Source organism: Staurois parvus, unplaced genomic scaffold (genome assembly GCF_062004578.1).
Source record: "Staurois parvus isolate SC_StPar_1 unplaced genomic scaffold, SC_StPar_1.0 ptg000597l, whole genome shotgun sequence".
NCBI classification, from domain to species: Eukaryota; Metazoa; Chordata; class Amphibia; order Anura; family Ranidae; genus Staurois; species Staurois parvus.
In genome coordinates this window covers 2089957-2117765 of record NW_028318393.1, presented here as the reverse complement: position 1 = coordinate 2117765, position 27809 = coordinate 2089957, and the positions used below count along the sequence as shown (strand labels likewise).

General features: G+C 43.1%; 1 protein-coding gene across 1 annotated transcript in view; it reads right to left on the bottom strand.

Moving 5' to 3' along the window:
- EP300 (EP300 lysine acetyltransferase) overlaps window positions 1-27809 on the bottom strand; it is a 149185-nt gene that overhangs the window by 60656 nt on the left and 60720 nt on the right. Inside the window, exons 8-14 of the mRNA XM_089692644.1 lie at window positions 26793-26930; window positions 23668-23785; window positions 22338-22509; window positions 17046-17123; window positions 13721-13824; window positions 12830-12988; window positions 12307-12747 (exon numbers count right to left, since the gene is read on the bottom strand). Of these exons, the coding sequence (XP_089548770.1) occupies window positions 12307-12747; window positions 12830-12988; window positions 13721-13824; window positions 17046-17123; window positions 22338-22509; window positions 23668-23785; window positions 26793-26930 (1210 nt within the window). The remainder of the gene's footprint in view (window positions 1-12306; window positions 12748-12829; window positions 12989-13720; window positions 13825-17045; window positions 17124-22337; window positions 22510-23667; window positions 23786-26792; window positions 26931-27809) is intronic.

Below are 27809 nucleotides of genomic sequence, written 5' to 3'. Positions count from 1 at the left end.
AGAGGTTCATTAGAGAACATTAGTGAACAAACAGCATCATGAAGGCCAAGGAACACACCAGACAGGTCAGGGATAAAGTTGTGTAGAAGTTTAAAGCAGGGTTAGGTTATAAAAAAAATAAACCAAACTTTTAACATTTCACAGAACAATGTTCAATCCATCATACAAAAATGGAAAGAGTATAGAACAACTGCAAACCTACCAAGACATGGCCGTCCACCTCAACTGACAGGCCAGGCAAGAAGAACATCAGAGAAGAAGCCAAGAGGCCCATGGTAACTCTGAAGGAGCTGCAGAGATCCAAAGTTCAGGTGGGAGAATCTGTCCACAGGACAACTATAAGTCATGCACGCCACAAATCTGGCCTTTATGGAAGAGTGGCAAGAAGAAAGCCATTGTTGAAAAAAAGCCATAAGAAGTCTCGTTTGCAGTTTGTGAGAAGCCATATGGGGTACACAGTAAACATGTGGAAGAAGGTGCTCTGGCCAGATGAGACCAAAATTGAACTTTCTGGCCTAAAAGCAAAACGTTATGTGTGTGTGGCGGAAAACTAACACTGTTCATCACCCTGAACACACCAACCCCACCATGAAACATGGTGGAGTCAGCATCACGCTGTGGGGATGCTATTCTTCAGCAGGGACAGGGAATCTGGTCAGAGTTAATGGGAAGATGGATGAAGCCAAATACAGGACAATCTTAGAAGAAAACCTGTTAGAGTCTGCAAAAGATTTAAGATTGGGGCAGACGTTTACTTTCCAGCAGGACAATGACCCTAAACATACAGCCAGAGCTACAATGGAATGGTTTAGATCAAAGCACATTCATGTGTTAGAATGGCCCAGTCAAAGTCCAGACCTAAATCCAAATGAGAATCTGTGGCAAAACTTTAAAATTGCTGTTCACAGACGCTCTCCATCCAATCTGACAGAGCTTGAGCTATTTTGCAAAGAAGAATGTGCAAAAATTTCACTCTAGATGTGTAAAGCTAGTAGAGACATCTTTCATAAGACTTGTAGCGGATATTGCAGCAAAAGTGGTTCTACAAAGTATTGACTCGGGGGGGTTGAATACAAATGCACACCACACTTTTCAGATATTTGTAAAAAAAAATGTGAAAACCATTTATCATTTTGTTTCCACTTCACAATTATGTTTTTTTGCTCAACAGATTTTATTATGTAAAAAAACATGATTTGTTACAAAACCGCTTCAGGAGAGGAGAGTTTGGGCAGCAAAAAAAAAAAAAAATGCTACAAAATGCACAAATGTGCATAAACGTGTTAATATTCTGGTCAATATAATGCATTAATGCCAAACACACATAAATGCGTGTGAAAAAAAACACAGCTTTTACTGTTTTTTTAAGCTGCTTTTCACCTGTAAGGAGAAAAGGTGTTCAAAGGAGCACAGTGTACATGAAGCCTTATTAATGTGAAGAAACTGCTGTTTGTTTCCCCAGATTGATCATCATTCTGAGTAGGAGGATCTAGAGCACTTTCTGTTCTAATGAGGAAAGCTGCATTGTCTGCATTCCTTTAGAAGTGATTAGCCTAAGCTTGCATTCACACCTGAGCATTTTGTAGCTCACAGCTCAAAGATGCTCAACAAGCAAAATATCATTTATTTTAAAGGCCCCTGTTCACATCTGAACATCTGACCACTGAAATGAATAGGATTTTGCTTGTTAAGCTTCAAACTACAAAACGCTCAGATTTGAATGCAGCTTTAGGGAGTACCTCACCAAAACTTACATTTCTCTTCTTCTGCTTGATACAAGTCAGATTTTAGGAACTCCTGCAGTTCCTAAAATCTGACTTGTATTAAGCAGAAGAAAATTAGAGAGCTGCAGATTGAAAAGGAAAGGTGAATTTTAAGAACATTAAAATCACAGCATGACTTGTGTATCAATTGTATGTTAAAATATAGCAAGTAAAAAAAATATATTTCTACAGAAGTGGAGTTACCCTATAAGGAAAATGTTTAAAAAGGTAAAAATGGCTAGCAAACGGTGATTAGGCTTTTCACAGCAGACCTGAAGAAAAGACATCCATTCTCTTATGAAACTAGCAGAAAAACAAATGAGGCATGCTGGGAGCAGGTGGTATTAATCTGGGCTGGCCACAATTTATTTCTATCTGACAATGTAAAATCCTCCTGTAGACGTCAGTATAAACCAAATGTATCTGTAATCTAGAATGCCCTCCAGATCAATCCTGTGAAGCAGACAAGCAGAAGAATTTCAGAAGTAGCAAGTAGATCTCTAACTGGAATCTCCCACTTGACAAACAGGTCCTGGAACACCTCCAGCTGTAGCAACCAGTCCCCCAGGTCCAGTCACTGCTTGCTGAGAAAGCCTGCCTACCACTTTTCTATGCCTAGAATGTACACTACTGAAAAGGCTGAAATGTGAAGTTGTACCCAAGACAGGATCCTGTCTACCCTTTTGTCTTATGTACTCCTCTTGTCATTGCAAGACTAGTTTCCTACATGATGACTGATGTACTCCACTGCCATGTTATTAGCCACCTGAATATGGTTCAGGTGACCCTTAAGTAGGATTGTTTAATGCTGTGGACACAACCCAAATCACACAAATCTCCAGGATGTAAACATCTCCTTCGACCAAGTTCCCTGTACTAACACAGGATGCCCTGGACTCCACACCAGCCTAACAAACTGGCATCTATCCTGAGAATTCTTAAAATGATGGGAAGGAAGAACTTGCCCCCCTAACCCCAGAGCCCAATTCCTGAGCCACCAGACCAGTGATAAGCTGGTCTTGGGTAACAGACGAATCAGTCTGTCTACAACAACAGAATGCAGAGATGTAGAGGTGTGTAACGAAACTGAGCAAATGGGACTGTCTTGGCCTAGGAGTCTTTTGCAAAATCGAAGAGTCAGACGTTTGGACTGGAGAGCCTGAAGCCAGATTTGTATCTATCAGTGCCTACTTTTGCCCTTTTTTTTATTGCATTTAACGTCCCTGGTAACTAATTTACTTGCATTTTTATTATTTTTTGGGGGTCATCACAGTACATAAAAATACACAGAAAAATAAATGCTTAAATTTTCAAATCATACCACATCACAGTGATCTAAACACTTTAACAGCCTCAATCCACAAAGGTTAACAAATGTTCCTCCACATCTCTTTGCAGAAAAATGCTCGTCTGAGAATTTTGTAGACAGTGCCAGACCTTGTAGCTGGACAGAAAGCCAAACTTGGAGGGTGGTCTTGATGTGGAGATCAGGGAAGTGGAGAAAGACATGGGATGTTTTTGAAAGGCAGAAGATTTTTTTTTTTACTTGAATGAATTCTCTTCATTAGGGTAAAACACCTTCTGCATGCAACTCTCCCCCCAGCCTCCCTTATACTTACCTGAGCACAATCTCGATCCAGCAATGTGCACGAGAGCAGAGGTTCTGTCTGCTCTACCACTCCATGTTGTCTTAGAGACAGTAGCGGGAGCCATTGACTCCCACTGCTGTCACTCACCGCCAGTGAGAAGGGAGTGTGGGCGGAGCTGAGCCAGGCTCTGTATGTCAATGGACAACACACAGCTGGCTCAGGAGGGAGCACGCACAAGTGCCCCCATAACAAGCGGGTTGCTATTGGGGAACTCAGCTGGGGGGGTGGAGTAGGAGCCAGGAGAGCCGGTGGGGGACATAAGAAGAGGAGGATCGGGGCTGCTCTGTGCAAAACTATTGCACAGAGCGAGTATACATTTAAAGTAAAATACGTTTAGAATCACTTTAAAGGGTAATTCCACTTCTGTAGCCATATTGTGATAAATACATACTTTAGACAGTATTTTTCCATGTCTCCAATCACACAGCATAACTTAAAAAAAAAATTATAAACTGCAAAAGTGAAAATACTTTAAGTTTCTGATGAACTTGTCAAAAGCTGGTCCAAAGAAGTCCTGTCCCTCGAAGGCCATGTGGATCAAACTTTTTACACAAGGGCTCTACAGTCCAGCATTTTAGTCAAAGTGCCATTCGCATATGGACAGACATAAGACCCATGCAAGAAATAAGAAACAAGCAAGGGATCAATCTCAGCAGTGGTTAGATCTTTTTTAGGGATTCTGACCAGTCAGGACCAGAAGGCAGGGCCCACCAGCAAGAAGAGAGGTCTAGAAGGGGTCTCAACCCCTTACCAATTTAGCCCTCAAAAGACAGGTATGTCCTCTGTCAGAATATTAGGTTCCCTATTAAGGGGGGACACTAGCAGACCCACAGTGGTGTTAGACCACTTCTGCACAAAATCCTCACCAAAGAGACACAAGACTAAAATGCATTTAAAGGGGAGTAACCAGTGTGTGAGGATGTTTCCAATTTCCACAGAGAAATAGATGGAAGTATGGAGGAAAAAGGAAAATATTTGCAACCTTAGGAGTTTCAAACAACCCAATGCTGGAAACAGCATTGATAGAAGCAACAGGCTGGCATACTGGTTTCAGAGTGGTGGGCAATACATCAATTTAAGCTGGAACAATCTGCATTAATTTTGGAGTAACAGCAGTACACACAATGAGAATATCAGAAGAATGATTGTACTTTTTTTTCATGCTAGCATCATATCAAAAATGAAGAAGTTACCAAAGTTACAAAAATTCTCGTACGACAGAATACAATTTAGGTAGTAGTGTAATGTATTCTTCCGTTTCTGAGCATGCGTGGGTTTTTTTTATGAATACTGTACTGATTAAACAAAAAAAGCGTACGATCTGGTATAGTAAGAAAAAGTTTGTGTTTGTCCCTTTGAATAATTGCAGACGAAAGCTGTGTACTATCGATTAGATTATCATATAATTGTCTCTGCAGCTGTCAAAGCCGCAGCAAATCAGATTCAGAATCTGCAGAAGAAAGCAAGGCAACATGTTTGTGGTCTCTGGAAGTAGAGTAAAAAGATAACTGGGAGATTTATGTAATAAAATCATGTATGACTGTGGTAAAAAATCTTAGCCGAAAAAGGAGGGATGACCCAGCCACAAACAGAGCTAAGGAGGACTCCAAGGACTGAGCAGACTCTAAGATAACATGATTCCACGCTGTAGACATTAGCATAGCTAAAAAGCACATAGGGGTGCGCATCACTGCAATTGGGTGTGAGCTGTGTAACCCAGAGACAGCGCATCACCGATCAGTGTAAAGAGCCAACGACATTGGCTCTTTACCATGTGATCAGCTGTGTCCAATCAAAGCCAATCACAAATGCTAACGAACAGCGATAACTCACTATTACCAGCTTTTCCTCCTCAGACACCAATTCTGTGTGAGAAGGAGAACCCAGAAACAGTGAGTTACCACATTAACCCCTTCCATACTGAGTCCATCTGTGCCCTGAACTAAAGAGTACCTGTCACAGCAGCCCATTAGTGTACCTGTCACATGCAGTCCAACAGTGTACCTGTCAGCAAATCCATCAGTGCAACCTATCCGTGTACCTGTCCTCAGTGTGGCCTAATCACTGCTGCCCATCAGCAGTGTACCCATCAGCAGTTTACCCCTTATACAGCCGCCATGTCAAAAAAATATAATATTGTGGAGGCATTTAAAATCCTCAGTATGATGGACGAGAGCACTGGGGAGCTCTCACCATCTGATTCTGATTCAGAATACAATCAGATTCTGATTTGGTGTTGGCCTGCACATCTGATTCAGATGTGCAGGCCAACACCAAAAATGTTTCAGAAATTGATTTTTTACACTTATTTTTCCCTGAAATTTCATAATTCATTGTGGACCAGACCAACCTTTTTGCCCAACAATATATTGAACACAACCACAATTCATGCTATGCCTATCCATTTGAATGAAGACAATTAAATAATTTTTTTGACCTTACGATCAACTGGTTCACCCACCCCCATCCATCACATTCCCATGTCACGCTACAACATGATCATGAGCTTTCTGCATTTCAGCGATAATTCACAGTGTTCTCCCCGAAATCAGCTATGACAAACTATACAAAATATGCTCACTAATTAATTTAACTTCTAAGAGATTTTCTGAACTTTATGTCCCTGAAAAAAACATCTGTGTGGACGAGTCCCTTGTCCTCTTTATTGATCAACGGAGAATCAAGCAATACACTCCCAGTAAAAGGGTCAGGTAAGAATTAAAGTTCAACAAGCTGTTAAAGAGGATATTTCCATGCCTTCCCCGTGTACGAAGGTAGAGACTACCCAGCTCCAGCCCCTTGAGAGCCCAACCTACATCGGCACAAGTGGAACAATTGTCTGGGAATTGGCATTTCCACTGTTCAAAAGGGGGTGTCACACCTACCTGGATAACTACAAGCCTGCCCCTTTTCTGCCACCTGTATCTTGAAAAAACCTTGATCTGCGGTACCACCCGAACAAAGGCCTTCTTACAAAGTCTGGTGACCACAAAGCTATAAAGGGGGGTGAATCAGCAAGTATGAGGGACAACGAAGTGTTGCCTGTGAAGTGGAGGGATGTGTACATCCTGTCCTCCATCCACAATGACAACTCTGGAAATTCATGGAAGACATGGACTTATCCAAAAGTCTGAGGGTATCCTTGATTATAATCGATTCATGGGGGGGTGGGGGGGATTTGAATGATCAGATGCTACAGCTCTTCTTCAAATTCATAGAAGATATCATCACTGCCCTGATCAGCAAGGATCTCAAGCAGACAGCATTTGCTCTGATTGTGTGAGCAGACTTCATGAGCGACATTTTCCAGCGAACATTCCACCCACAGAAATAAGACTCCAAAAACATGGTGGGTAAGCAGCAAAGGTGGAGTTAGGAGAGACACCAGTTTTCATGGTCTCCAATATCCCTCCCAACTGGACCTCATACTAGATCTCATAACTCATAAAAACCATGTGTACATACATCCTAGTATGCTCTCTGAAATCACATAGGTGAGTTTCTACACTACTACTCAGATTATAGATTAAAAAACAAAAAGAACAAAACAAACAAAAAACACACCTGTCTTTCTGTATTGTAAATATGGTAAACATTACTTTAACTGGAACTGAACTCAAAAAGTAAAGCTTTGAGACTTTATATATTATGAGGAACATCTAGAAATGTTAATTACACCCAAGCAGTGCCATAAACATTCATATTTTATCTGGAATCTCTCCAAGCTGTATATTTGCAGTGTGGGATCTAAGGCAGTGGTTCTCAACCTTTCTAACGCCGCGACCCCTTAATACAGTTCCTCATGTTGTGGTGACCCCCAACCATAAAATTATTTTCGTTGCTACTTCATAACTGTAATTTTGCAGTAGGAGGAATAGTGCCACGTCATTGGTGTCAGTGGGAGGAATAGTGCCCCGTCATTGGTGTCAGTGGGAGGAATAGTGCCCCATCATTGGTATCAGTGGGAGGAATAGTGCCCCGCCATTGGTGTCAGTGGGAGGAATAGTGCCCCGTCATTGGTGTCAGTGGGAGGAATAGTGCCCCCTTCATTGGTGTCAGTGGGAGGAATAGTGCCCCCTTCATTGGTGTCAGTGGGAGGAATAGTGCCCCGTCATTGGTGTCAGTGGGAGGAATAGTGCCCCGTCATTGGTGTCAGTGGGAGGAATAGTGCCCCGTCATTGGTGTCAGTGGGAGGAATAGTGCCCCGTCATTGGTGTCAGTGGGAGGAATAGTGCCCCGTCATTGGTATCAGTGGGAGGAATAGTGCCCCGCCATTGGTGTCAGTGGGAGGAATAGTGCCCCGTCATTGGTGTCAGTGGGAGGAATAGTGCCCCCTTCATTGGTGTCAGTGGGAGGAATAGTGCCCCCTTCATTGGTGTCAGTGGGAGGAATAGTGCCCCGTCATTGGTGTCAGTGGGAGGAATAGTGCCCCGTCATTGGTGTCAGTGGGAGGAATAGTGCCCCGTCATTGGTGTCAGTGGGAGGAATAGTGCCCCGTCATTGGTGTCAGTGGGAGGAATAGTGCCCCGTCATTGGTGTCAGTGGGAGGAATAGTGCCCCGTCATTGGTGTCAGTGGGAGGAATAGTGCCCCGTCATTGGTGTCAGTGGGAGGAATAGTGCCCCGTCATTGGTGTCAGTGGGAGGAATAGTGCCCCGTCATTGGTGTCAGTGGGAGGAATAGTGCCCCGTCATTGGTGTCAGTGGGAGGAATAGTGCCCCGTCATTGGTGTCAGTGGGAGGAATAGTGCCCCGTCATTGGTGTCAGTGGGAGGAATAGTGCCCCGTCATTGGTGTCAGTGGGAGGAATAGTGCCCCGTCATTGGTGTCAGTGGGAGGAATAGTGCCCCGTCATTGGTGTCAGTGGGAGGAATAGTGCCCCGTCATTGGTGTCAGTGGGAGGAATAGTGCCCCGTCATTGGTGTCAGTGGGAGGAATAGTGCCCCATCATTGGTGTCAGTGGGAGGAATAGTGTCCCATCATTGGTGTCAGTGGGAGGAATAGTGTCCCATCATTGGTATCAGTGGGAGGAATAGTGCCCCATCATTGGTGTCAGTGGGAGGAATAGTGCCCCATCATTGGTATCAGTGGGGGGGAATAGTGTCCCATCATTGGTGTCAGTGGGAGGAATAGTGCCCCATCATTGGTGTCAGTGGGAGGAATAGTGCCCCATCATTGGTGTCAGTGGGAGGAATAGTGCCCCATCATTGGTATCAGTGGGAGGAATAGTGCCCCATCATTGGTATCAGTGGGGGGGAATAGTGTCCCATCATTGGTATCAGTGGGAGGAATAGTGCCCCATCATTGGTGTCAGTGGCAGGAATAGTGCCCCATCATTGGTATAAGTGGGGGGAGGAATACTGCCCCATCCTTGGTGTCAGTGGGGGGAGGAATACTGCCCCATCCTTGGTGTCAGTGGGGGGAGGAATACTGCCCCATCCTTGGTGTCAGTGGGGGGAGGAATACTGCCCCATCCTTGGTGTCAGTGGGGGGAGGAATCGTGCCCCATCCTTGGTGTCAGTGGGGGGAGGAATCGTGCCCCATCCTTGGTGTCAGTGGGGGGAGGAATCGTGCCCCATCCTTGGTGTCAGTGGGGGGAGGAATCGTGCCCCATCCTTGGTGTCAGTGGGGGGAGGAATCGTGCCCCATCCTTGGTGTCAGTGGGGGGAGGAATCGTGCCCCATCGTTGGTGTCAGTGGGGGGAGGAATCGTGCCCCATCGTTGGTGTCAGTGGGGGGAGGAATCGTGCCCCATCGTTGGTGTCAGTGGGGGGAGGAATCGTGCCCCATCGTTGGTGTCAGTGGGGGGAGGAATCGTGCCCCATCGTTGGTGTCAGTGGGGGGAGGAATCGTGCCCCATCGTTGGTGTCATTTGGGGGAGGAATCGTGCCCCATCGTTGGTGTCATTTGGGGGAGGAATCGTGCCCCATCGTTGGTGTCATTTGGGGGAGGAATCGTGCCCCATCGTTGGTGTCATTTGGGGGAGGAATCGTGCCTCATCGTTGGTGTCAGTGGGAGGAATAGTGCCCCATCGTTGGTGTCAGTGGGAGGAATAGTGTCCCATCGTTGGTGTCAGTGGGAGGAATAGTGCCCCATCATTGGTGTCAGTGGGAGGAATAGTGTCCCATCATTGGTGTCAGTGGGAGGAATAGTGCCCCATCATTGGTATTAGTGACACCAATGATGGGGCACTATTCCCACTGACACCAATGATACTTACCTTGCAGACCCCTGCTCCAGCCTGGGCTCGCTCGCTCCCTCCCTCTCCCATGGTACCAACACTTACCTGTCAGATGTCTTCCTTCTCCGGCCGCTCTCCTCCTCTTCACTCGCTCGATCTTCGCGGTGCCGCTCGGCTCCTCCTCTCCAAGCTCCACCTCTTTGCTGGTGATTGGCCGCCTGTGTGCCTCTCCTGAGCTACAGTGCCGGCGGCCAATCACAGGCGAGGATTGATCTCGAGGTGTGTCCAGATGACAGGGGCGGCATGTCATCCCGCCCACACCTGGAGACGGCAGTGGCGGTGGCGGCGGCGAGGAGCGGTGTCTCGGTTCCTAAGACCATCGGAAATATGTGTTTTCCGATGGTCTTAGGCGACCCCTGTGGAAGCGTCGTTCGACCCCAAAAGGGGTCGCGACCCCCAGGTTGAGAACCGCTGATCTAAGGCCTTGCTGCCTCAGAACAGGTGTGTATCCCTACTACGCTGCTCACTGTTCTCCTAGCTAATTCCCCGCTCACACTGACGCGACTTGTTATGCGATCTGAAGTACCTGAAGTACCTAGCATGACAAGTCACACACTATTGTCGGCAATGGAACGGAAATCGGTTCGGCACCACAAAGTCCTGCACTATTTTTGGCAATTTCAGGTGTGACTTGCATAGACATCTGTGAGTAAAATTGAAGGATTTCAAGTGAAGTTGTATTCAGTGTGAACCAGGGCTAAAGGTTCTGATATGAGGAACCAAAACCCTGTCTCAACACACAAACTGTGCTGAACAAGTAAAACCTGAACTGAAGCACCCTGCTGTGACATTAAAGTCTAGATACAAGTGTAATCCAATGAAAGATCAGATGAAAGACTTTATACAAAAGACAACACGTTTTCGGTGCTCCAGCTTAACCTTTTTCATCAGGGCTTAAAGCATATTTCCACTTGTGCAGTCAGGTTGGGATAACAACTACTTTATATTTGGTTACATGTTTCCATTCACACAGCGGATCTTAAAAAAAAATATTTACAAAACGGGTGCTTAATCTTTTAAATGCTATTTTTTTAAAACTGGACCTAAAAATCCTGTTAAAAGCAGAGCTCCAATCTCCTGTGAAAAAATAAAAGCCAGCAGCTACAAAACTGTTGTTACTTTTTTAAAAGCTACCGACTTTTAAAAAGCAGACACTCACCTGTTCCTCGCTTCAGGGGTGTGCTCAACCCATCTGAGTTCACCGGCCATCCTCTGTCCCCAGCATCTAACGTGGGCAGTGATATGCACTATGGGTGGCCCCGCAGTTTTCTGGGACCTGTCACATGTCCCAAGAGACTATGCTTGGGGAGGGGTGTTCTAGGCGATCGGAGAGGAAGTGGGATCAGGTACCTGTCAAAATCCAGCACCCACTCCCCAAAGGTGTCAATTCTTTTGGGGAGTGGGGGATGAGTCCTTAAAGCAGAACATCCACTTTGACTTTTCTTTTTCTGTAATGTTTATGAGAGGTTAGAGAGTTAATGTTTACCACAATTAATTTGGTCTGGACTGTGCTGGCAGATCTCAGTATCTGTTGTAAATTAGATTTTAACAAAGGGTTAAAGTAGAACTAAAAGGCAAAACTCTTTTCACCCACTTTGGATAGAGTAGGGAAGACTTACAAACCAGACAATTTTTTGCCATCTGTGTACCATTGGGGAGATTTCCATTCATTTCCTGTCCCATAGCCAGAAATGGAAGTCAGAAGAAATTCTTTGTTGCCACCAGGTTTACAGAAACTAGTGTCCCCATTGGAAGAATGTCCCTCTATTCCTGCTCTGGTAATAACTAAAAATTTGGGGTTTTTATGGTGATAAGGGTAAACAGGACAAATAGCGAAGGTGAATCTCCCTAATAGGGGCACAAACAGCAATAAAACCCTGACAGTTCCCTATCCAAAAGGAAAAAAAAGTTTTTGCCTTTAGTTATAGTTTCAAAATCCATAAGCTAGGCTTCTTGCATTATCTGTTACCAAAGAATATTTTCTTTGGTAACAGATAATGCAAGAAGCCTAGCTTCTGGATTACCGTGTAGCTCCTAGTCAGTGGGGACAATATCACTGTGAAATTGTTCGGCATAATCTGCAGTCTTGCCTAGAAGTTTGCTTCAAACAATCATTAAAAAAGAAATTTTTTAATTTTTTTTTTGATATACTGTCTGAATAGAAAACCAGTAGAGATGTTTTTTCCAAATTTGCAAAAGCAGAAAATAAAAAAAAATGTATGCAACAGTAAGAAACCATTTTAGTGGCCAAGGAAATCCTTTGGCATGTAAAAGCCGCCAGCCCAATATTAAGTTATACCGGGATCTGCAAACTACTACTAGCTATCATGATAGCTGATATAAGGGGGGCTCTTATAGGGACCCCGATGTAAAGATGTATATACAATGTAGCAACAACCTCAGGGTTCCTGCACCACCTATCTACTTTCTCAAATAGTGCAGAACAAAGCATAGTAAGTTAGTAACAGTGTAATTTGAGCTGCATAAGACCACAGACAATACTGGCAACTAGTTGTTTACCCACTCCAACACATTTTTTGGACAGATTAAATAGTTTACACAGAGCCAACGCAGATGGTGCCATTACATGATGCAACAACCTATTATTACTAGACAGACAGAGAGACAGACAGGCAAAAAGACAAAAAATACTTACCACAGGGCTTGAGTGAAGGTGTATTTGTGGGGGTGGTGGAGGAGGTGGTGGTGGTGGTGGTGCAGGAGTTGAGACAGGTGTCGACAAACTTGATTGTGATGGAGGCCGAGACAATGGTGTTTGTGTTAACGGTTGAGGCGATGCAGTAAATGACTGCTCAACAGATGAAGTGCCTGCTAATGGTGGTGTTACTTGGGGTGGAGAAGGGCTCTCACTGTTCTGTATTTGCACCAAAGAAGCTGCAGTTGACACATGTTCAGTAGGCATCAATGCATGAGATGAAGCCATCCCTGGAGATGCAAGTTGGGGGGTTGGGGTACGACTTGGAGCTGGGGATGGCAAGTTATGATGGACCGATGCCTGCACATGACTTTCGAGTGGATTCTCAACTGGCTCCTGAGGTACTGCTGGAGAACTCCCAGAATGTGGAGAATTCGGCCCCTACAATGAATGCATATGGAAACATTTATTGACTGGAAAAAAAAAAAATCTACAACTAAACAATATACTAAACTAATCTCACCTGTGCAGGGGCATTCTGACTCACAGATTGAGGCATGGGCATTCCAGACGAGTTCAGGCCCACAGTGTTCAACACAGAAGATGACACCTGGAATTGACTTGGGGACATGAAACGATTCTGTGCAACCTGAGACACACATGCTGACTGAGGAAATCCCAGCTATAAAGGAATCAGAAGTTATAATTATAAACTAACTTTGCCCAATTTAAAACTATGTAAAAGAGCAAGACTCAAATTAATTTTTAGATTATTCCTGGTCATAACTACATTCTGCGCGATAAAGTACATTTGATTATTCATAGCATTTGTCTTAAAGTAGTACTAAAAAGGTAAAAAAAACATTTTTTTTTCCATTTTAGAGCGTAAGGAAGGTTATAACCCGGGGCAGGATTTTTTTGCCATCTATGTTCCATTGGGGAGACTTCCCTTCACTTCCTGTCCCATACATAAAACAGGAAGTGAGAGGAAATCCCTCTATAGTGAGGGAATCTCTGGTTGTCACCTGGGTCACCAGAATTTACGTTCTTATTGGAAGATCTCCCTTCTAATTCCTGTTCTGGGAACATCACAAAATTTGGGATTTTCTTTCACCTCCACTGACAATGGTAAACCATAAATAGAGGGGGTGATTTTTTCCAATGGGGCAGCAAAAACCTTATAGGTATTCCAAACCACTCCAACTCTATCCAAAACTATAAAAAAAAATACACACACACACACACACACACACACACACACACAAATAAATATATATATTTATTTATATTAATGCCTGACCAGAGCCAAAGGGAAAACATTACATGTATTGTATTGCAGAGTATCCAGTTTACAACTGGATTGAAACAGCAAACTGATAATTAAAATTTCAAAATTTTTATTCTATTAACCAACCTGATTCATGGGTGCAGACTGTCCTGTTTGCTGTGAAATTGGAGCCTGCTGTCTTTGGATCATTGATTGCAAGGGCATACTGGACTGCCCAAACTGGCTCATTCCTGTGTCCAAAAGAAAACCAAGTGTTAGGGCTTCAACTTCTCACTGTGACAACCCCATGAAACAAAATAAAACCCACAAATAAAAGGATAAAGCTTTCCTTTGGTGGTATTTGATCAACACTGGGTTTTTAATTGTTTGCTATATAAGTGGAAAAAAAAGACAAAAAAGTTTGAAAAAAAAAAATGTTTTGCTTAGTAATTGTTACAAAGGTTTGCGAATAAATAATTTTTCTTCATTAGATTTGGACCAAAATGTATTCTACTACATTTCTGGAGTAAAAATAATCCAAAACAGTGTATATTATTTAGTCTGTTTGAAAGCTAGAGTCTACAAACTATGGGATATATATCTAAAAATTGAGCAGTTGAGACCCTAATATGCCAGATGCTGGTATGAAGTATAGCAGTGATCAGGACGTTAGCATGAAGTGTAGCAGTGATCAGGACATTAGCATGAAGTGTAGCAGTGATCAGGACATTAGCATGAAGTGTAGCAGTGATCAGGATGCTAATATGGGGTATGGCGGTGACCAGGACGCTGGTATGGGGTGATCAGCATGCTGGTAATGGGGTATGGGGGTGATCAGGGCACTGGTGTGGGGTATGGCGGAGATCAAGGCGCTGGTGTGGGGTATGGCGGAGATCAAGGCGCTGGTGTGGGGTATGGTGGAGATCAAGGCGCTGGTGTGGGGTATGGCGGTGATCAGGGCGCTGGTGTGGGGTATGGCGGTGATCAGGGCGCTGGTGTGGGGTATGGCGGTGATCAGGGCGCTGGTGTGGGGTATGACGGTGATCAGGGCGCTGGTGTGGGGTATGCGGTGATCAGGGCGCTGATGTGGGGTATGAAGGTGATCAGGGCGCTGGTGTGGGGTATGTGGTGACCAGGGCACTGGTGTGGGGTATGCGGTATGGCAGCGATCACGACCTTGGTATGGTATATGGTGTTGCTTTTCTGCGTACTGGGACTGGTGACGGGGCTGCCTGCATTGTTAATTGTCCCTACACCAAGGCAGTGATCAGGGACACTGGTGTGGCTGGCATTGCAGTCTGTGAGTGTACAAGCAGCCTCACAGGCTGCTGTACACTTAAAGGCTGCAGCATCACTTTTCGGGCTCTCACAGTGAGATCAGAGAGAAGTGATCTTTAGTAGTGTTTACTATGCGATTGCGATGATTGGTCACAGTAAACGCATTGTAAAACACCATGCGATCGACTGGACACAGCAGTAGTGTGATCTGCTGTATCCAAGCGATATATACTGATCGCTGGGCTCCCGGGTACGCACTTTGTGTGCCACTGATGCGGGCTGAAGTACAGGTATGTTGGACTGCATCGGTAAAGCTTCCTGTCCGTCGTCTACAGACTATGGGAGGACAGGAAGAGGTTAAAACGCTATGCTTTTTAAATGAAAAAAAAAATTGGCTTTTTCTTGTTTTTGGCACCTATAAAGTCCCATATTTTAAATGTGTGCTACTACCTTTTGGTAATACTACAATTCATATTTTAGATGTATCTGCTTCAAAAACAGAATTGTTGGAATAAAGGTAAAATCATGTCCTTCAACAAAACTCTAATGTCTACAGCAATTTACCTGGCTGATATCCAAAGACCCCACCCTCAACTAGATACTTCTACAGTGCACCACAAAAATCAAGGCGGCACATACATTTCATGCATTGTTTGTGCCTAACAAAATCACGTCCAAGTTAGGAAATTGCACCTAAATCTGAAAAAAACCTATATGCAGATCACTTATTTTTTTGTCTGATTGTTTCCGAATATGCACCTGATATTCATGTAGCAGCTAGATAGCTGGCCCCAATCAACAGCCAGTAGCCAAACACTGCTGTTTATGCTTAACCACTTGCCCTCCAGAGGATTTACCCCCATTCCTGACCAGGCCATTTTTCCGATACAGCACTGCATTACTTTAACTGACAACTGCGTGGTCATGCAACGTTGCACCCAAATGAAACTTCTGTCCCTATTTTCCTCACAAATAGAGCTTTCGTTTGGTGGTATTTGATCGCCTGTGCATATTTTTTTTGCGCGATAAACAAAAAAAGACCGACAATTGAGAAAAATTTTTTTATTTTTTTTACTGTTTGCTGTTAATCGCTTCCCAACCGCGCTATAGCCAAAAGATGGCTACAGTGCAGTTGTCCAGTTCTGGGAGGGCGTCCATGGATGTCCTTCCAGAACGCGCCCCCATTGGCGCAACCCGGCGCTGTCGGTGATCGCTGTGTCCTACGGACACAGCTGATCACATGATGAGGTAAAAGGCCAATCACAGCGGCCTTTTACCATGTGATCAGCTGAGTCCAATGACACAGCAGATCACAGTGTAAATAAGGTGCCGCCAGTCAGTGCATCATCAGTGCCACCTTATCAGTGCGGCCTATCAATGCAGCCTCATCAAAGCACATCAGTGAAAGAGAAAAATTACCTGTTTGCAAAATTTTATAATAGAAACAAAAAATCTTTTTTTTTCCTTCAAATTGTTTTCTCTATTTTAAATTACAGTGCAAAAAATAAAAACCCAAGTGGCGATTAAATACCACCAAAATAAAGCTCTATTTGTGTGAAAAAAAAGATAAAAAATTTAATATGGGTACAATGTTGCATGGCCGCGCAATTGTCAGTACAACAGCACTAAAAGCTGAAAACTGGCCTGGGCTGGAAGGGGGTAAAAGTTCCCGGTAGGCAAGTGGTTAAACATGTCTATTAAAATAATAAAAAAACAAAATCAACTTTAGTCATAAATTTAGGCCAAAATGTATTCTGCTACATGTCTTTGCTAAAAAAATAAATCCCAATATGTGTAATTGAATAAAATAGGTAACAAGAGAGCACACAATTATTTCAAGCAGCTAGCATCAAAGGATGAACACCGATATTCTCAAATGTGCAGGAGCTGAAAGGGAAGAGATCACCAGGTGCCAATGAGTAATCACCGGCCGGGACCCGTTGATTGACAGCCAAGGCCGCAAATGGCGGTGCAGGTAGGGGGCGCACACGCTCCCTACCCTGAACTGCAGAATCACGTGTATATATACACGTGATTTCGTGCATCCGTGCCACCCTGTAGCAGTATTTCTGTTATAGGACAGCGCGGAAGCGATTAAATTGATCATTTTGCCTTCCTTTAAAAGTAGATACAATTAAAAAGAAAAAAAAAAAAAAATCAGCATGTATGCATATCTTTGCAGTAAAGGTCTTACCTTGCTGGCTTGGCATAGTACTAATCATTTGGTTTTGAACAGCAGGTCGCAGAATGCTTGGATCTGGGACTGGACCATCTAAATAGAGTAAAGCAAAAAAAAACACTAAAATAAACAAGCTCTGTGTTTAAACTGTAATCACAAATAAATGAACATTTTTCTAAATATAGTAAACTGTAAAGCCAAAATATAAATCCAACTAGACAATGCAAAAAGCTGATCATTTGTAGATATGTATTTGAAGCTGAATTTCAGACAGTTTATTACGTACAGTATATGTGAACTGTCTTTCTGCAAAGCATAAGGATGACTCCTGGCAAAGACCCACAAGGCTGCTGATTAATTTGTTGCTGCTCATTTACAAAGTCAGTTGTGAGCACATTCGTAAATGGCAGAATCTGATTAGCTACCTCCCATCCAGCCACCTTCACTAGTGCGCTCCAGGCCTCCAATCTGCTCGCCGTCAGCTTTCTCCCCAAGCCTCAGGGCACTAGCCTCTCTTCGACTCTCCGATAACCAGCAGTGATCCTCCTCCAGCGCAAGGCAGAGAGCTCCCGGGACACCCTGCGCCCATCATGTGGATGCTCCCAGCGCTGCACGCAGCACACACAAAACGCAGTCCTCACTCCTCCACCAGGATTAGACCCCTCCACAACACCGCTCCGCACAGAAGCCCAGGCCGGCTAACAGGTATGGGGGGGGATTTTTTGTTTCCATGCACTTTATTTTTTAGATTATATCGGGCATCAGGAGCTCCCATCCTCAGCGTCCTGTCGACGCCATGTTCCGGCCCTTCCCCCTCTCAGATTACCACATCTTTCTGAACCAGTCTGAAGTTATGAGTATCACCAGAATGATTTTCATTTCAATCCTAAAAAGCAGACAAGGAGTCTCAGGGGAGGAAATGCACAGATAAGGCTGTACTGATCCCCAGGAGCAACCAAAGCATTCACAGTTTTGGCCAGATGATTTTTGTACTTGGGGACAAGCTTATGCAGTTTGTTGTTAAACTTTGAAGACCAGGGGTCCACATCATACATCCCCCCACCAGTGACACAGGTCTTGGAACACCTGCAAGTTTGCCCCCTCCAGATCCAGATTCTGCTGGTAGAGGTAGTCTGCTTGCAAATTATCCATGCCTAGGATGTAAAACGATAGACTGGGTTAGAACGTAAAATTTCTGCCGAAGACAGAATCCTTTCCAACTCTTGCACTTCTGGCCCTTCTCAAATGGTTAATGGTTAACGTACGCCACTGCTGAATCATGCTGTTAGTCACAATCTGTGTCAACCGTTGTTTCAACAAGAGGTCATCTAGATATGATGGGCATTGCCCTAGGATCATGGCAAGGAAGCACAGGGGCCAGTACCTTGATGAACACTTGGGGTACGGAAGACAGTCCAGATGATACAGCCCTAAACTGAAAGTGCCGGGGGCCCACAGCAAAGCGCTGGTGTGTGAAAAAATGGAGAGGTGCAATTTCATTTTTTCACACACCAGCGCTTTGCTGTGGGCCCCCAGCACTTTCAGTTTAGGGCTGTATCATCTGGACTGTCTTCCGTACCCCAAGTGTTCATCAAGGTACTGGCCCACTAAATATTTTCATTCAGGTACAAAAATTGCAATTCCAGACAATTTTTGGACCTGAATGAAAATATTTAGTGCATTCTATTGCAAGATGGGCAGATGCCCCGTTTGGTTTGGGACCAGGGAAAAGGGTCGACTAAAAATCCTGAAATAATTCCGTCGCATAACTAAGCTAAATAAAAATCCCTTGATTCCCAAGAATTAAATAAAAGGCAAAACTTTATTAGCTCTGGATAGCATACAGATGAATTAGAACACTTGTTAGATTCACCCACTCTATTTGTCCCGTTTACCATTATCATCAAAAGGGAGTTAAAACCCTTGCATTTTGCTTGTATGTTTAAGAACTTGCACTTATATGGAAATAAGCACATTAATAGAACACACGGATTGTTCATTCCTTTTTTATTATATACATTTGACAGTTTATATACACTTTGTTTCTTCTTCTTCAAAAAAAAGGGAAAGTTAAAGAAAATCCCAAATTTTGGCCTATCCCCAGAACAGAGGAGAAATCTTTCAATGGGGACACTAGTTCTTGTGACCTGGGGGGGCCCCAATGGATTCCCTTGATTTGCAGGGATTTCTTCTTCTTGTTTTGCCGTCAAAAATGGAAAAAAAAAAAGTTTGCCTATAGTTCTACTTTAAATGGAGCTCTGATAGCCTGTGTGGAAGACACAAGCAGCATGGAAGACATGAAGTGGGGAGGGGACAGAGAGTCTATGTCCAGCTTATAGCCCCTGAAAAACATGTCTTGTACCCAGGCATCTAAGAGGACTTTTGACCCAGGTGTCTGCATAGGCTAACAGATATACACTCCCCACACCCTCCTTGGAAAGTGGGGGTGTCTCTTTATGTCAAAGAGTACTTGTCTGCAGGTTTGGAAAATTTGAAGGCTCTTGGTTTGTTGTTGAACTGGGTTCCAAGCTTGGGTCTTGAGTTAGACCTTGAAGCCTGGGAGTAGCAAAAAACTCTTCTTGGCCTTAGAATGGGGGTTTTCAGCTGTGGTAGAGGAGTACTCTTACCCCAGTAACAACTTTAAAGATGGTGTCCAATGCAGCTCTAAAGAGAGGTTAACCCACAAAAGAACACGATGCAACAGATTGTTGTCGGTGGATGTGTTGAGAAGTCTGCGGAGAAGCAGTGAAAAAACAGTCTCTTTCAAGAAAGAAGACGTGAAACGTTCACCAACTTATCTACACACTACTGTAGAGCTGTCAGAATAAGCTTGAAATGCTCTAAATAAAATAGGGCATTAGCGATGACAACCACTGGATTCCTTTTAATAAGTTTAGTCTATTTTCCTAAAGTTTGAAAGTCGTGGCAGCTAACAAACCAGGGCCTGCCAGTGAAAACAAGGATTTAGAAATAACCTCCAAATAATTTATAAATAGGACTCCTCTACTATATATAAGGCTTTTCAGAGTGGATGGCATGGAGGTATGCTTCAGAGTACTGACCCAACTTCAGAGTGGCGTTGCAAGAACCCTGCGGCCAAAAGCTACATCTGCAGAAGATTGAATGTCCACCTGGTGAAACTTTAAAAAAGTATGAACAGAGAACCAGGTGGCACCCATACAAAGTTGGACTACAGAGGCCTGGTGCTAGAATGCCCAGGAAACTCCCACCTGATGGAACAGACAAAAGGAGCAGTAAAAGTGCTGGAGGAGCTTTGTCCTCATCGAGCAATGCTGGACTTTGAAGAAGGATGCCCTTAGGAAAGTCCTGAGAAAAAGGATAAAAAGGGATCGAAGCTGTTCCTTTGATGTACACTCTGATGACCGAGTATGAAAAGGCAATGAAGAATAATTTCCTTTGGTGTTTTGAAGCAGAGCATAAGGATGGTAGGTCTAGGTCTTCATTAACGTGGAAGACCGATACAATTTTAAGAAGACAGGATGATATTGGACATAGAACTATCTTGTCATTGTAAAGAATGAAGAAGGCTCATTACAAGAGTACCACCAACTCAGACACATCTGACAGAGGCAAGTGCTACCAAAAAGGGCACTTATCTAAGGGGATATCACTGAGGGTTTAAAGGGTGGTTTCTTCAGAGCAGAGAGAACTGTGCTGAAGTCCCAAAAAAGCAAAGGGTGCTGCAAGGGGGGCCCCAATGCGAGATACACCTTGAATAGAGATTTTGATAGGGGAGAGCAAAGCCAGATGCTTTGCAAAAAAAATGGAAAGAGCAAAAAGAAAGACTTCCTCCTACTTAACCACTTCCCGTCCGGCCCATGTATATAAACTGCCGGACGGTGGCAGTGCAGTGTCGGGTGGCCATTTATAAACGGCCTCCCCGCCCCCTGCTTGTGCGCGCTCCCTGGGAGCGCGCAGCACTGTGATCTGGTGCCCGCTGTGACACAGTGGAACACCGATCGTCGGATGGGACCTCTGTACGAGGTCCTGATCATGTGATCACTGATTGGCCAATCAGTGATCACATGCAGAGTAGTAAGCAAGACGTCACTTCTGTGAAAGTGTGCGACTAGTGGTGTGATGCAACACCTGGTCATTCACCTGAGACCAAGTTGAATTTTAGCTGGAAACATTTACTCTGTAAAGTGAATATATTTCAAACATAGCCCTGATTTTAGCAGTATAGAGTTCGCCTGTCACAGTGGGCATACTCTCCCAAAGGGAACTTCAGGGTCTGGGTTTCACAGGGATCAACCACAGGCCGTGGGACCTATAGAACACCCTGTGGCTGGCTACATGTGTTGCAAAAATGCCAAGGTGAGCACCTTTGCAGGATCTAGTGTCCAAAGCAACATTACAGGCCAAGGTTGCACCAGTCCAGATGCAATACTTCTGTTGTGGTATTAGAAGACAATAAAGCAGTTAAATGAAGAATCTAAACATAAATAAAATTTACTCAGTTTTTGTAGAGCAGACACAGACAGAGCCAGCTTGCTCTATGGATGGCCTGTTAGTAAATGGACTCTGTTGGTCAAAAGGAGGAAAACGCACTTTTAATAGTACTCAAAAGTATCTCAAATGCAGGCTGAACGCATCTCAAAAAGTTCTGCTTATGCCCATCAACAAACACCTGGTAATGTTTTTAAATGCTGTCATAATGAGGGGGTCCCCTTTCCATAGTTTTATATAATGGAGAATGCAGCAGACCTTGTTAACAAAAAAACATGTGAGTAGCAACATATAAAGCTCCGAACTAGGTAGGCAATTATGGCAGGAAATTCCTGCAGTTGAAGTATTCACATAAGAAGCAGGTACTAACTTGACTTCAAACTATAACATTACTTTTCGGCGGACAAGCCACCTAATGACATAAACCTATACTCTGCAAAAAGTATGTGACAATGCAAAACCCTTGAGGCTTAGTCACACTTTAGCAAGGTGTTGCATTAAAATGCATTTTAAATGGATAGCCAACACTCTAAAATGCAATCATGGCTTTTTCCAATGCAGCACACCGCAATGCATGCCTGCAGTGCATGAGCTTTGTTCACTATTGTATTAGTGCACTGGGGTGCCATTTAAAATAAGACACTGCAACACATTATAGCACACTTGTTGAGATGTGCTGCAGTAACGCAAAGTTACCATAACGCATAGGTAAGAACGTAAGCTAAAAATGTGGCAAGCTACTGATCTTGATAAAAACAAGCAAGAGTTAAAAAAAACAAAAAATAAAACAACTATTACTCTTGATACCAAAATCAAAACATGAAACACAAAACTTACTGGTAGATACAACAGGCTGTGTTGGGGCCACACTTAGGCCAAAATTAACAGGTGCAGAAGCCATGCCTGAAGCACTAGGAACTAGCTGCTTCTGCATCCGATTGCGTCGTTTTTCTTCCAGCTCTTTTTGGATTTTGTATATTTTTTCTGCAAGTAAATGGTAGTATTCAGCCTGACAAAAATAAAAGCAATGGTTAGGAAACTGCAAACAAATTAAAGCAAAATCCTATTAAAAGCAATACTCCCATTACCCCCACATTTTTACCACTTAGAGGTTTTGGCCTTAATGCAATGGTGCCTACAAATACATGCTTGAATAAAAAAAAACAAAAAAACAGTGCGTTCATTTTTGTGATCTAAATTAATAAAAATACAGATTTTGCACATGGAAAAAGTAAGGACACCCCTATGGTTACCACCAATTCAAACATATGAAATTAGAATTTAATGTTCCAAATTGGAGGGGGGGGGGCGCGCAATAATTCTCATCTCCTCAGAAATATGCAGGTGGAACTTGTCTTACTGAAACTGTAGTTATTTAGGGTTTGATATTCCCTTTGCTATTGACATGTGTGATGTTAAATACAGAAAAGCCCAAGGGTAAAGTCACTCAAAGCTGAACTCAAGGCAAACTACTAAACACACAAATATGTGATTGGACATGGAGAGGAGATCCAACACACCAATGAGCTCATCTCTGTCCTTCTACTCTTTCCTTCCACTCACACAGACAACCGCTCCCTCATATGTACAAGTGATTGGGCAGCTGTACAGCAACCGGATTTTTTTTTTTTTAAATGTAAATGCACATGTTTAAAAGAAAACTAACCATGGACAATTGGACTGGACAACCTGGATTGAAGGAAAACCAGCGGTAGCAAGTTTCTTTTCATCTATACACATCCATACCCTGTCCTAACATAGCTACAGTGGTGGCAATAAAAGGGCAGATCATGAACATGAGTTGACCAGTATCCACTTCGTGTTTACCGATCAAATCTTGAACCCCCCCTCAGATTTTGGTCTTCGAGCTGGCAGGACGACAGCTGTAGCATGTGACCGAGGGGCTTATGTAGGTTTGTTTTTTGCCATCCCAAAATGATCCTTTAATATTGTTTGCATATGATTGCATTATTGAATTGAAATGGCATAAAAACAAAAGACTTAAGACAAGACAAAGATCATGATGCAGTTCTTAGAATTATCTTAGGTAGTACGATCATGAATATAATGTAGGAATTGGAAGGGGGAAAAACCCCCAAAAAAACAGAGCCATTAAACCAAAATAAAGAGAAAAAAAAAATTACAACACACACTCTGTAGTGCTTACCCTGCTATTAGCAGATTCATACATGTCACCTTCCACTTTCCGAGCATATGCTACTAGGTTCTCCATACGCCGGTCTTTCAGTGCTGCTGGATCAGGGGTTGGAAATATGGCTTGAACACTTATATATAAAAGAGAAAAAAATCTTGTAAGTTAAATTTAATGGGTAAGCAATATTGATATCCCCAATTCCTACATTTGAACTATGGTACTTTGAAACGCTGATCTATTAAAGCTGAAGTCTAGGGATTTATGTAAACTCCCCCACCCGCCCATATCGTGTGATCTTCTGGTACACTGGGGGGTTAATAGGAGCAGCTTCACCTGTTCTAGATACTCATCGAAAGTGCCTATAATTCCTGCCCCTTCCGCCTCACTGTTCTATTCATCGAAGCTAATACTATCAGTTTCCGCAATAAAAAGCGCTCTACAAATGGAAGAGGCAGATGTTTCATTCATCCACCTGTCCGTTATTCATACACCACTTTTCATTGCAGGAACTGATAGCACAGCTTCTAGGAATGCAATAAGGGCACAGTCTGCAAAGGACACCTACTGGACGTTAGCAAGTAAGCCACCCCACAAAACCCCCACCTTCTATCAAGTATGCTTCAATTTTGGTAGTATCCTTGGATGATGGACGCTTCTGTCGAGGGAAAAAAAGAAAAAAAAAATTGTTGCTAGATCTCCTTGCTTTGTGGAATTCTTTCCTTAGTGACTTCATTCAAGATTCATTGCCACATCACTGCTTGAGCTGGTCTCTATAGAAGCTATCTGGGATCAGTGTTTTTCTAAGCACTACCTTTAGAAGCTATACCTGGACACCTTTAGACTGGACATGTGGGGCAAGTCTGAAATAAGACCTTCAGGCACTAGAGCTCTGCAATACAGCACTTTCCAAACAGAAGTGTACTGTATTAGTTAGCGGTGAAGCACTTTCTAACTCTACCCAGGTTCAATCTATTCTCTGAAGACTCACTTAGCATGCAAGGCCTGTCAGTCTGAAGCACTGGGAGCTATGTCACCATTTTCACCATTAAGCACCTTTTCCTGCCATTATCGATTAAGCTGTTGTAGGGATTAAGGCTGATCTCATCCACCGACTGGAGTGCCATGCATGCGCTGAGCTCTTTACTATTCTTTAACCTGAAAGCAGCACCATCCCTATGCTGTTCCAGTTTCTGAAGTATCACATGGATTCTTTGGTCAGTTTCTACTGACCGCTTACAGCATATATGTCAAACATAAGACCCGTGGGGCAAATACAGCCCGCCAGGCCATTTTATGTGGCCCTTGCACCTCTTTGGCAGCCGTTGCTTCATCTTATCTTGACACCCCTGGCTTTCAGTAATATGGTAACATCCGATTGCCTGAAACCCTCATCAGCACCAGCTGTCTTTGTTTTTGAGGCCATGTCCCATATTGAACTAATTTGCTTGTGGCTGTGATCCACCATTGCTAAGTGAAGGGATACCCAGTGGGGTATACATGGAATGCAGGTCAGAATTGATACATTTTGATTGTTAGGATATAGGAGCCACTATAAACCAGATGATGTCTGTGTTCCAGCGACTGTCTCTTTGTAGATTGCAGCAACATACTGTGTGCTATTTCAGTAGAAACGACGGGAGTGAATGCATAATACGGGAGGCATGATGCAGTTACCCCATCCTTGGAGAGGTTTACATAGCAGGAGAGGAACCGCCAATTTTAAAATGCTCACACCGAGAAGCACTAGAGACAAAAAATGAACAGCTCCCAAATCCTCTGCCTATAAAACCGTATAGTGTGCCACACAATGCATACTGTTATTAAAATCCAGGAAATTCTGCCAACATACTGGGAAAACTTGTCTTGACTTACCAATGGCACTGGGCCTACTAAGGGTTGAGGCTTTGCAGGTCACAGAGGACATACTGCTGCAGGGTCTTCACAATCTGGGATCCATAAATAGACCACAGCCCTGGACCTGTATAGCACCCTGAGACTAACTACACAAGTTGCTCTACATACAAGGTGAGCACCTAATGCAGGATCTTGTGCCCTGAAGCAAACATTACAAGCTGGCTCTGAATACAAGGGTCTAGTTATGGTCCATATATCAATGGTAACGGATCCGCAAAATGCTAGATATCCCAAAGCAGTAAGCAGAAGCTGCAGTGCAAAAAAAAAAAAAAATAAGGATTAAAAAAAGAAAGAAATTCTCCAAAAAGGAGAACAGATCCATCACCTAAGGACAGCAGCAATAACCCAGAGTCTCACTGAGTGGATGGAGTTATACGAGTACGCTCTAGGACTGGCTTCAGCACGTTTTTTCTGACAACCTGAACGTAGTGTGCATAAAACCCATGGTAACCGAGCACAATTATAATTCCGGTGTTGTGTGTACTGTAAGATTTACATTATCTGGGGTCAGCAGCTGTTGATAAGATTTTCTTTTTTTTTCCCCTTTTTTTTTTTTCAGTGTCTTGATCCGGCAGAACTGGAGAGATGTCCTACCGCCTAATGACATCAAGCTAAACAAAACAGGGCTTACCCACTATGCCCAGGGGTATAGCCACTGTGTGGAGTTGTACCTTTTATCTGCTTAGTGTCCAAACTTCTAGTAACAGGGCATATAGCTAGAAGTTTAGATGAAGGAGAACCCAGTAAATGCTCTGGTAAAACTAGATGTTCTTAGGGATTCCCTTAATTCTTGGGCCTGGTCAGAGATTAATTCAGAGCACCAGTGATTAGAACAGCTTCATTTATACCCCAATGAAGAAAGAGTTAAATGTCTGCAGCAGCAAACACAGGCAACACTTATGCATAAAAAAAAAAAAAACAAACCTTTGCAGGTGAACATGGAGGCAATATTTACCCTCCAATAAGCAGTGTTAAATTCTGTAGCAATTTTCCATCTGTAAGGATGGTGATTGGCAGTGTATAAGCCTCACACTAGGATTGCAAGGTTATTATTTAATGTGAACAAATAACCTCTTATAACCTTTCCCCGATTTTAAAATACAAATTTGCACATGTAGCTGTACTTGAGTATTTCAGTTTAATTCTTTGATTATATGCTTAATGATGCAATAATTCTAAACAATTTTAACAAGGATAGTGATAAAGAGAAATTCACTGCTTACAGTTTATGAACAAGATGGTTTCTGAGGTCCTGGGTAATATCCTCATGCCAGGGTTTCCGACCTCCAACGTTAGATGGTGGATTTGCGACTGGAATTGATCCTAGTTTGGGAGTGCTTCCACCATCACCAATTATAGAGCTAAAATTTAAGATATGATAGATTATAAGCATTGTCGACTCAGTCCTAAAAGTTATTAAACACTTTTTGCTGCACTTTTTGAACACTTCCTTAAAAAAAAATATATATAAATAAAAGTTTCTCCTTCCTATATACGTGTGAAATACAAAAGCAAAGACAGCATATCAGCTGTCAAAAAACACAGTAACACTTTACGATAATTTATATTATTTAAATACCACAAGAATGTATTTTACACATGTACACTATCCTAATCAAAAAGTAAAAACTCAACGTTTTTTTTTTGTTTTTTTTTTAGGTTTTATTGACATTTGTCTTTATTTGCAAGATATACTTTCATTTTTTGCCCTGGTGGCTGCTGTCAGAAAGATTAGTTCAGTAGATGGGAGTTCTTTCAACAGTGACACGTTTTGGAGTTGCTATCAAAGGTGGTTATCTTCCCTTATCTACGGTGTCCCTCCTACAGAAGAAAAATATTCCCAGTGGGGACACAGGTAGCACTAAAATTGTCAAAGGTTCTAACCCTTGTTCAATCTTGAGAGAACTATGCAAACTGTAGCTAGAACGCCCGCTTAAATTACATATTCCTTTTCCAAGTGTTTTCCAGAGAAATAAAAAACTCAAGTGGGAAAGGGACATTTTATATTGTAATGAAAACTATGAGGAAAAATTGCCAGTAAGAGCATTTTTATTTTCCCAGTATACTTCACAACACACAATATATACCAGGAAAATCTCAAAGGTTGTAACCCCTTCCCCATTTACCCAAAACCCAAAGTAGAACTAAAGGCAACACTTTCTTTTTCATTCTGGTTAGAGTAAGGGAGGTCTTTTTTGCCAACTATGTCCCATTCAGGAGCATTCCCTTCACTTCCTGTC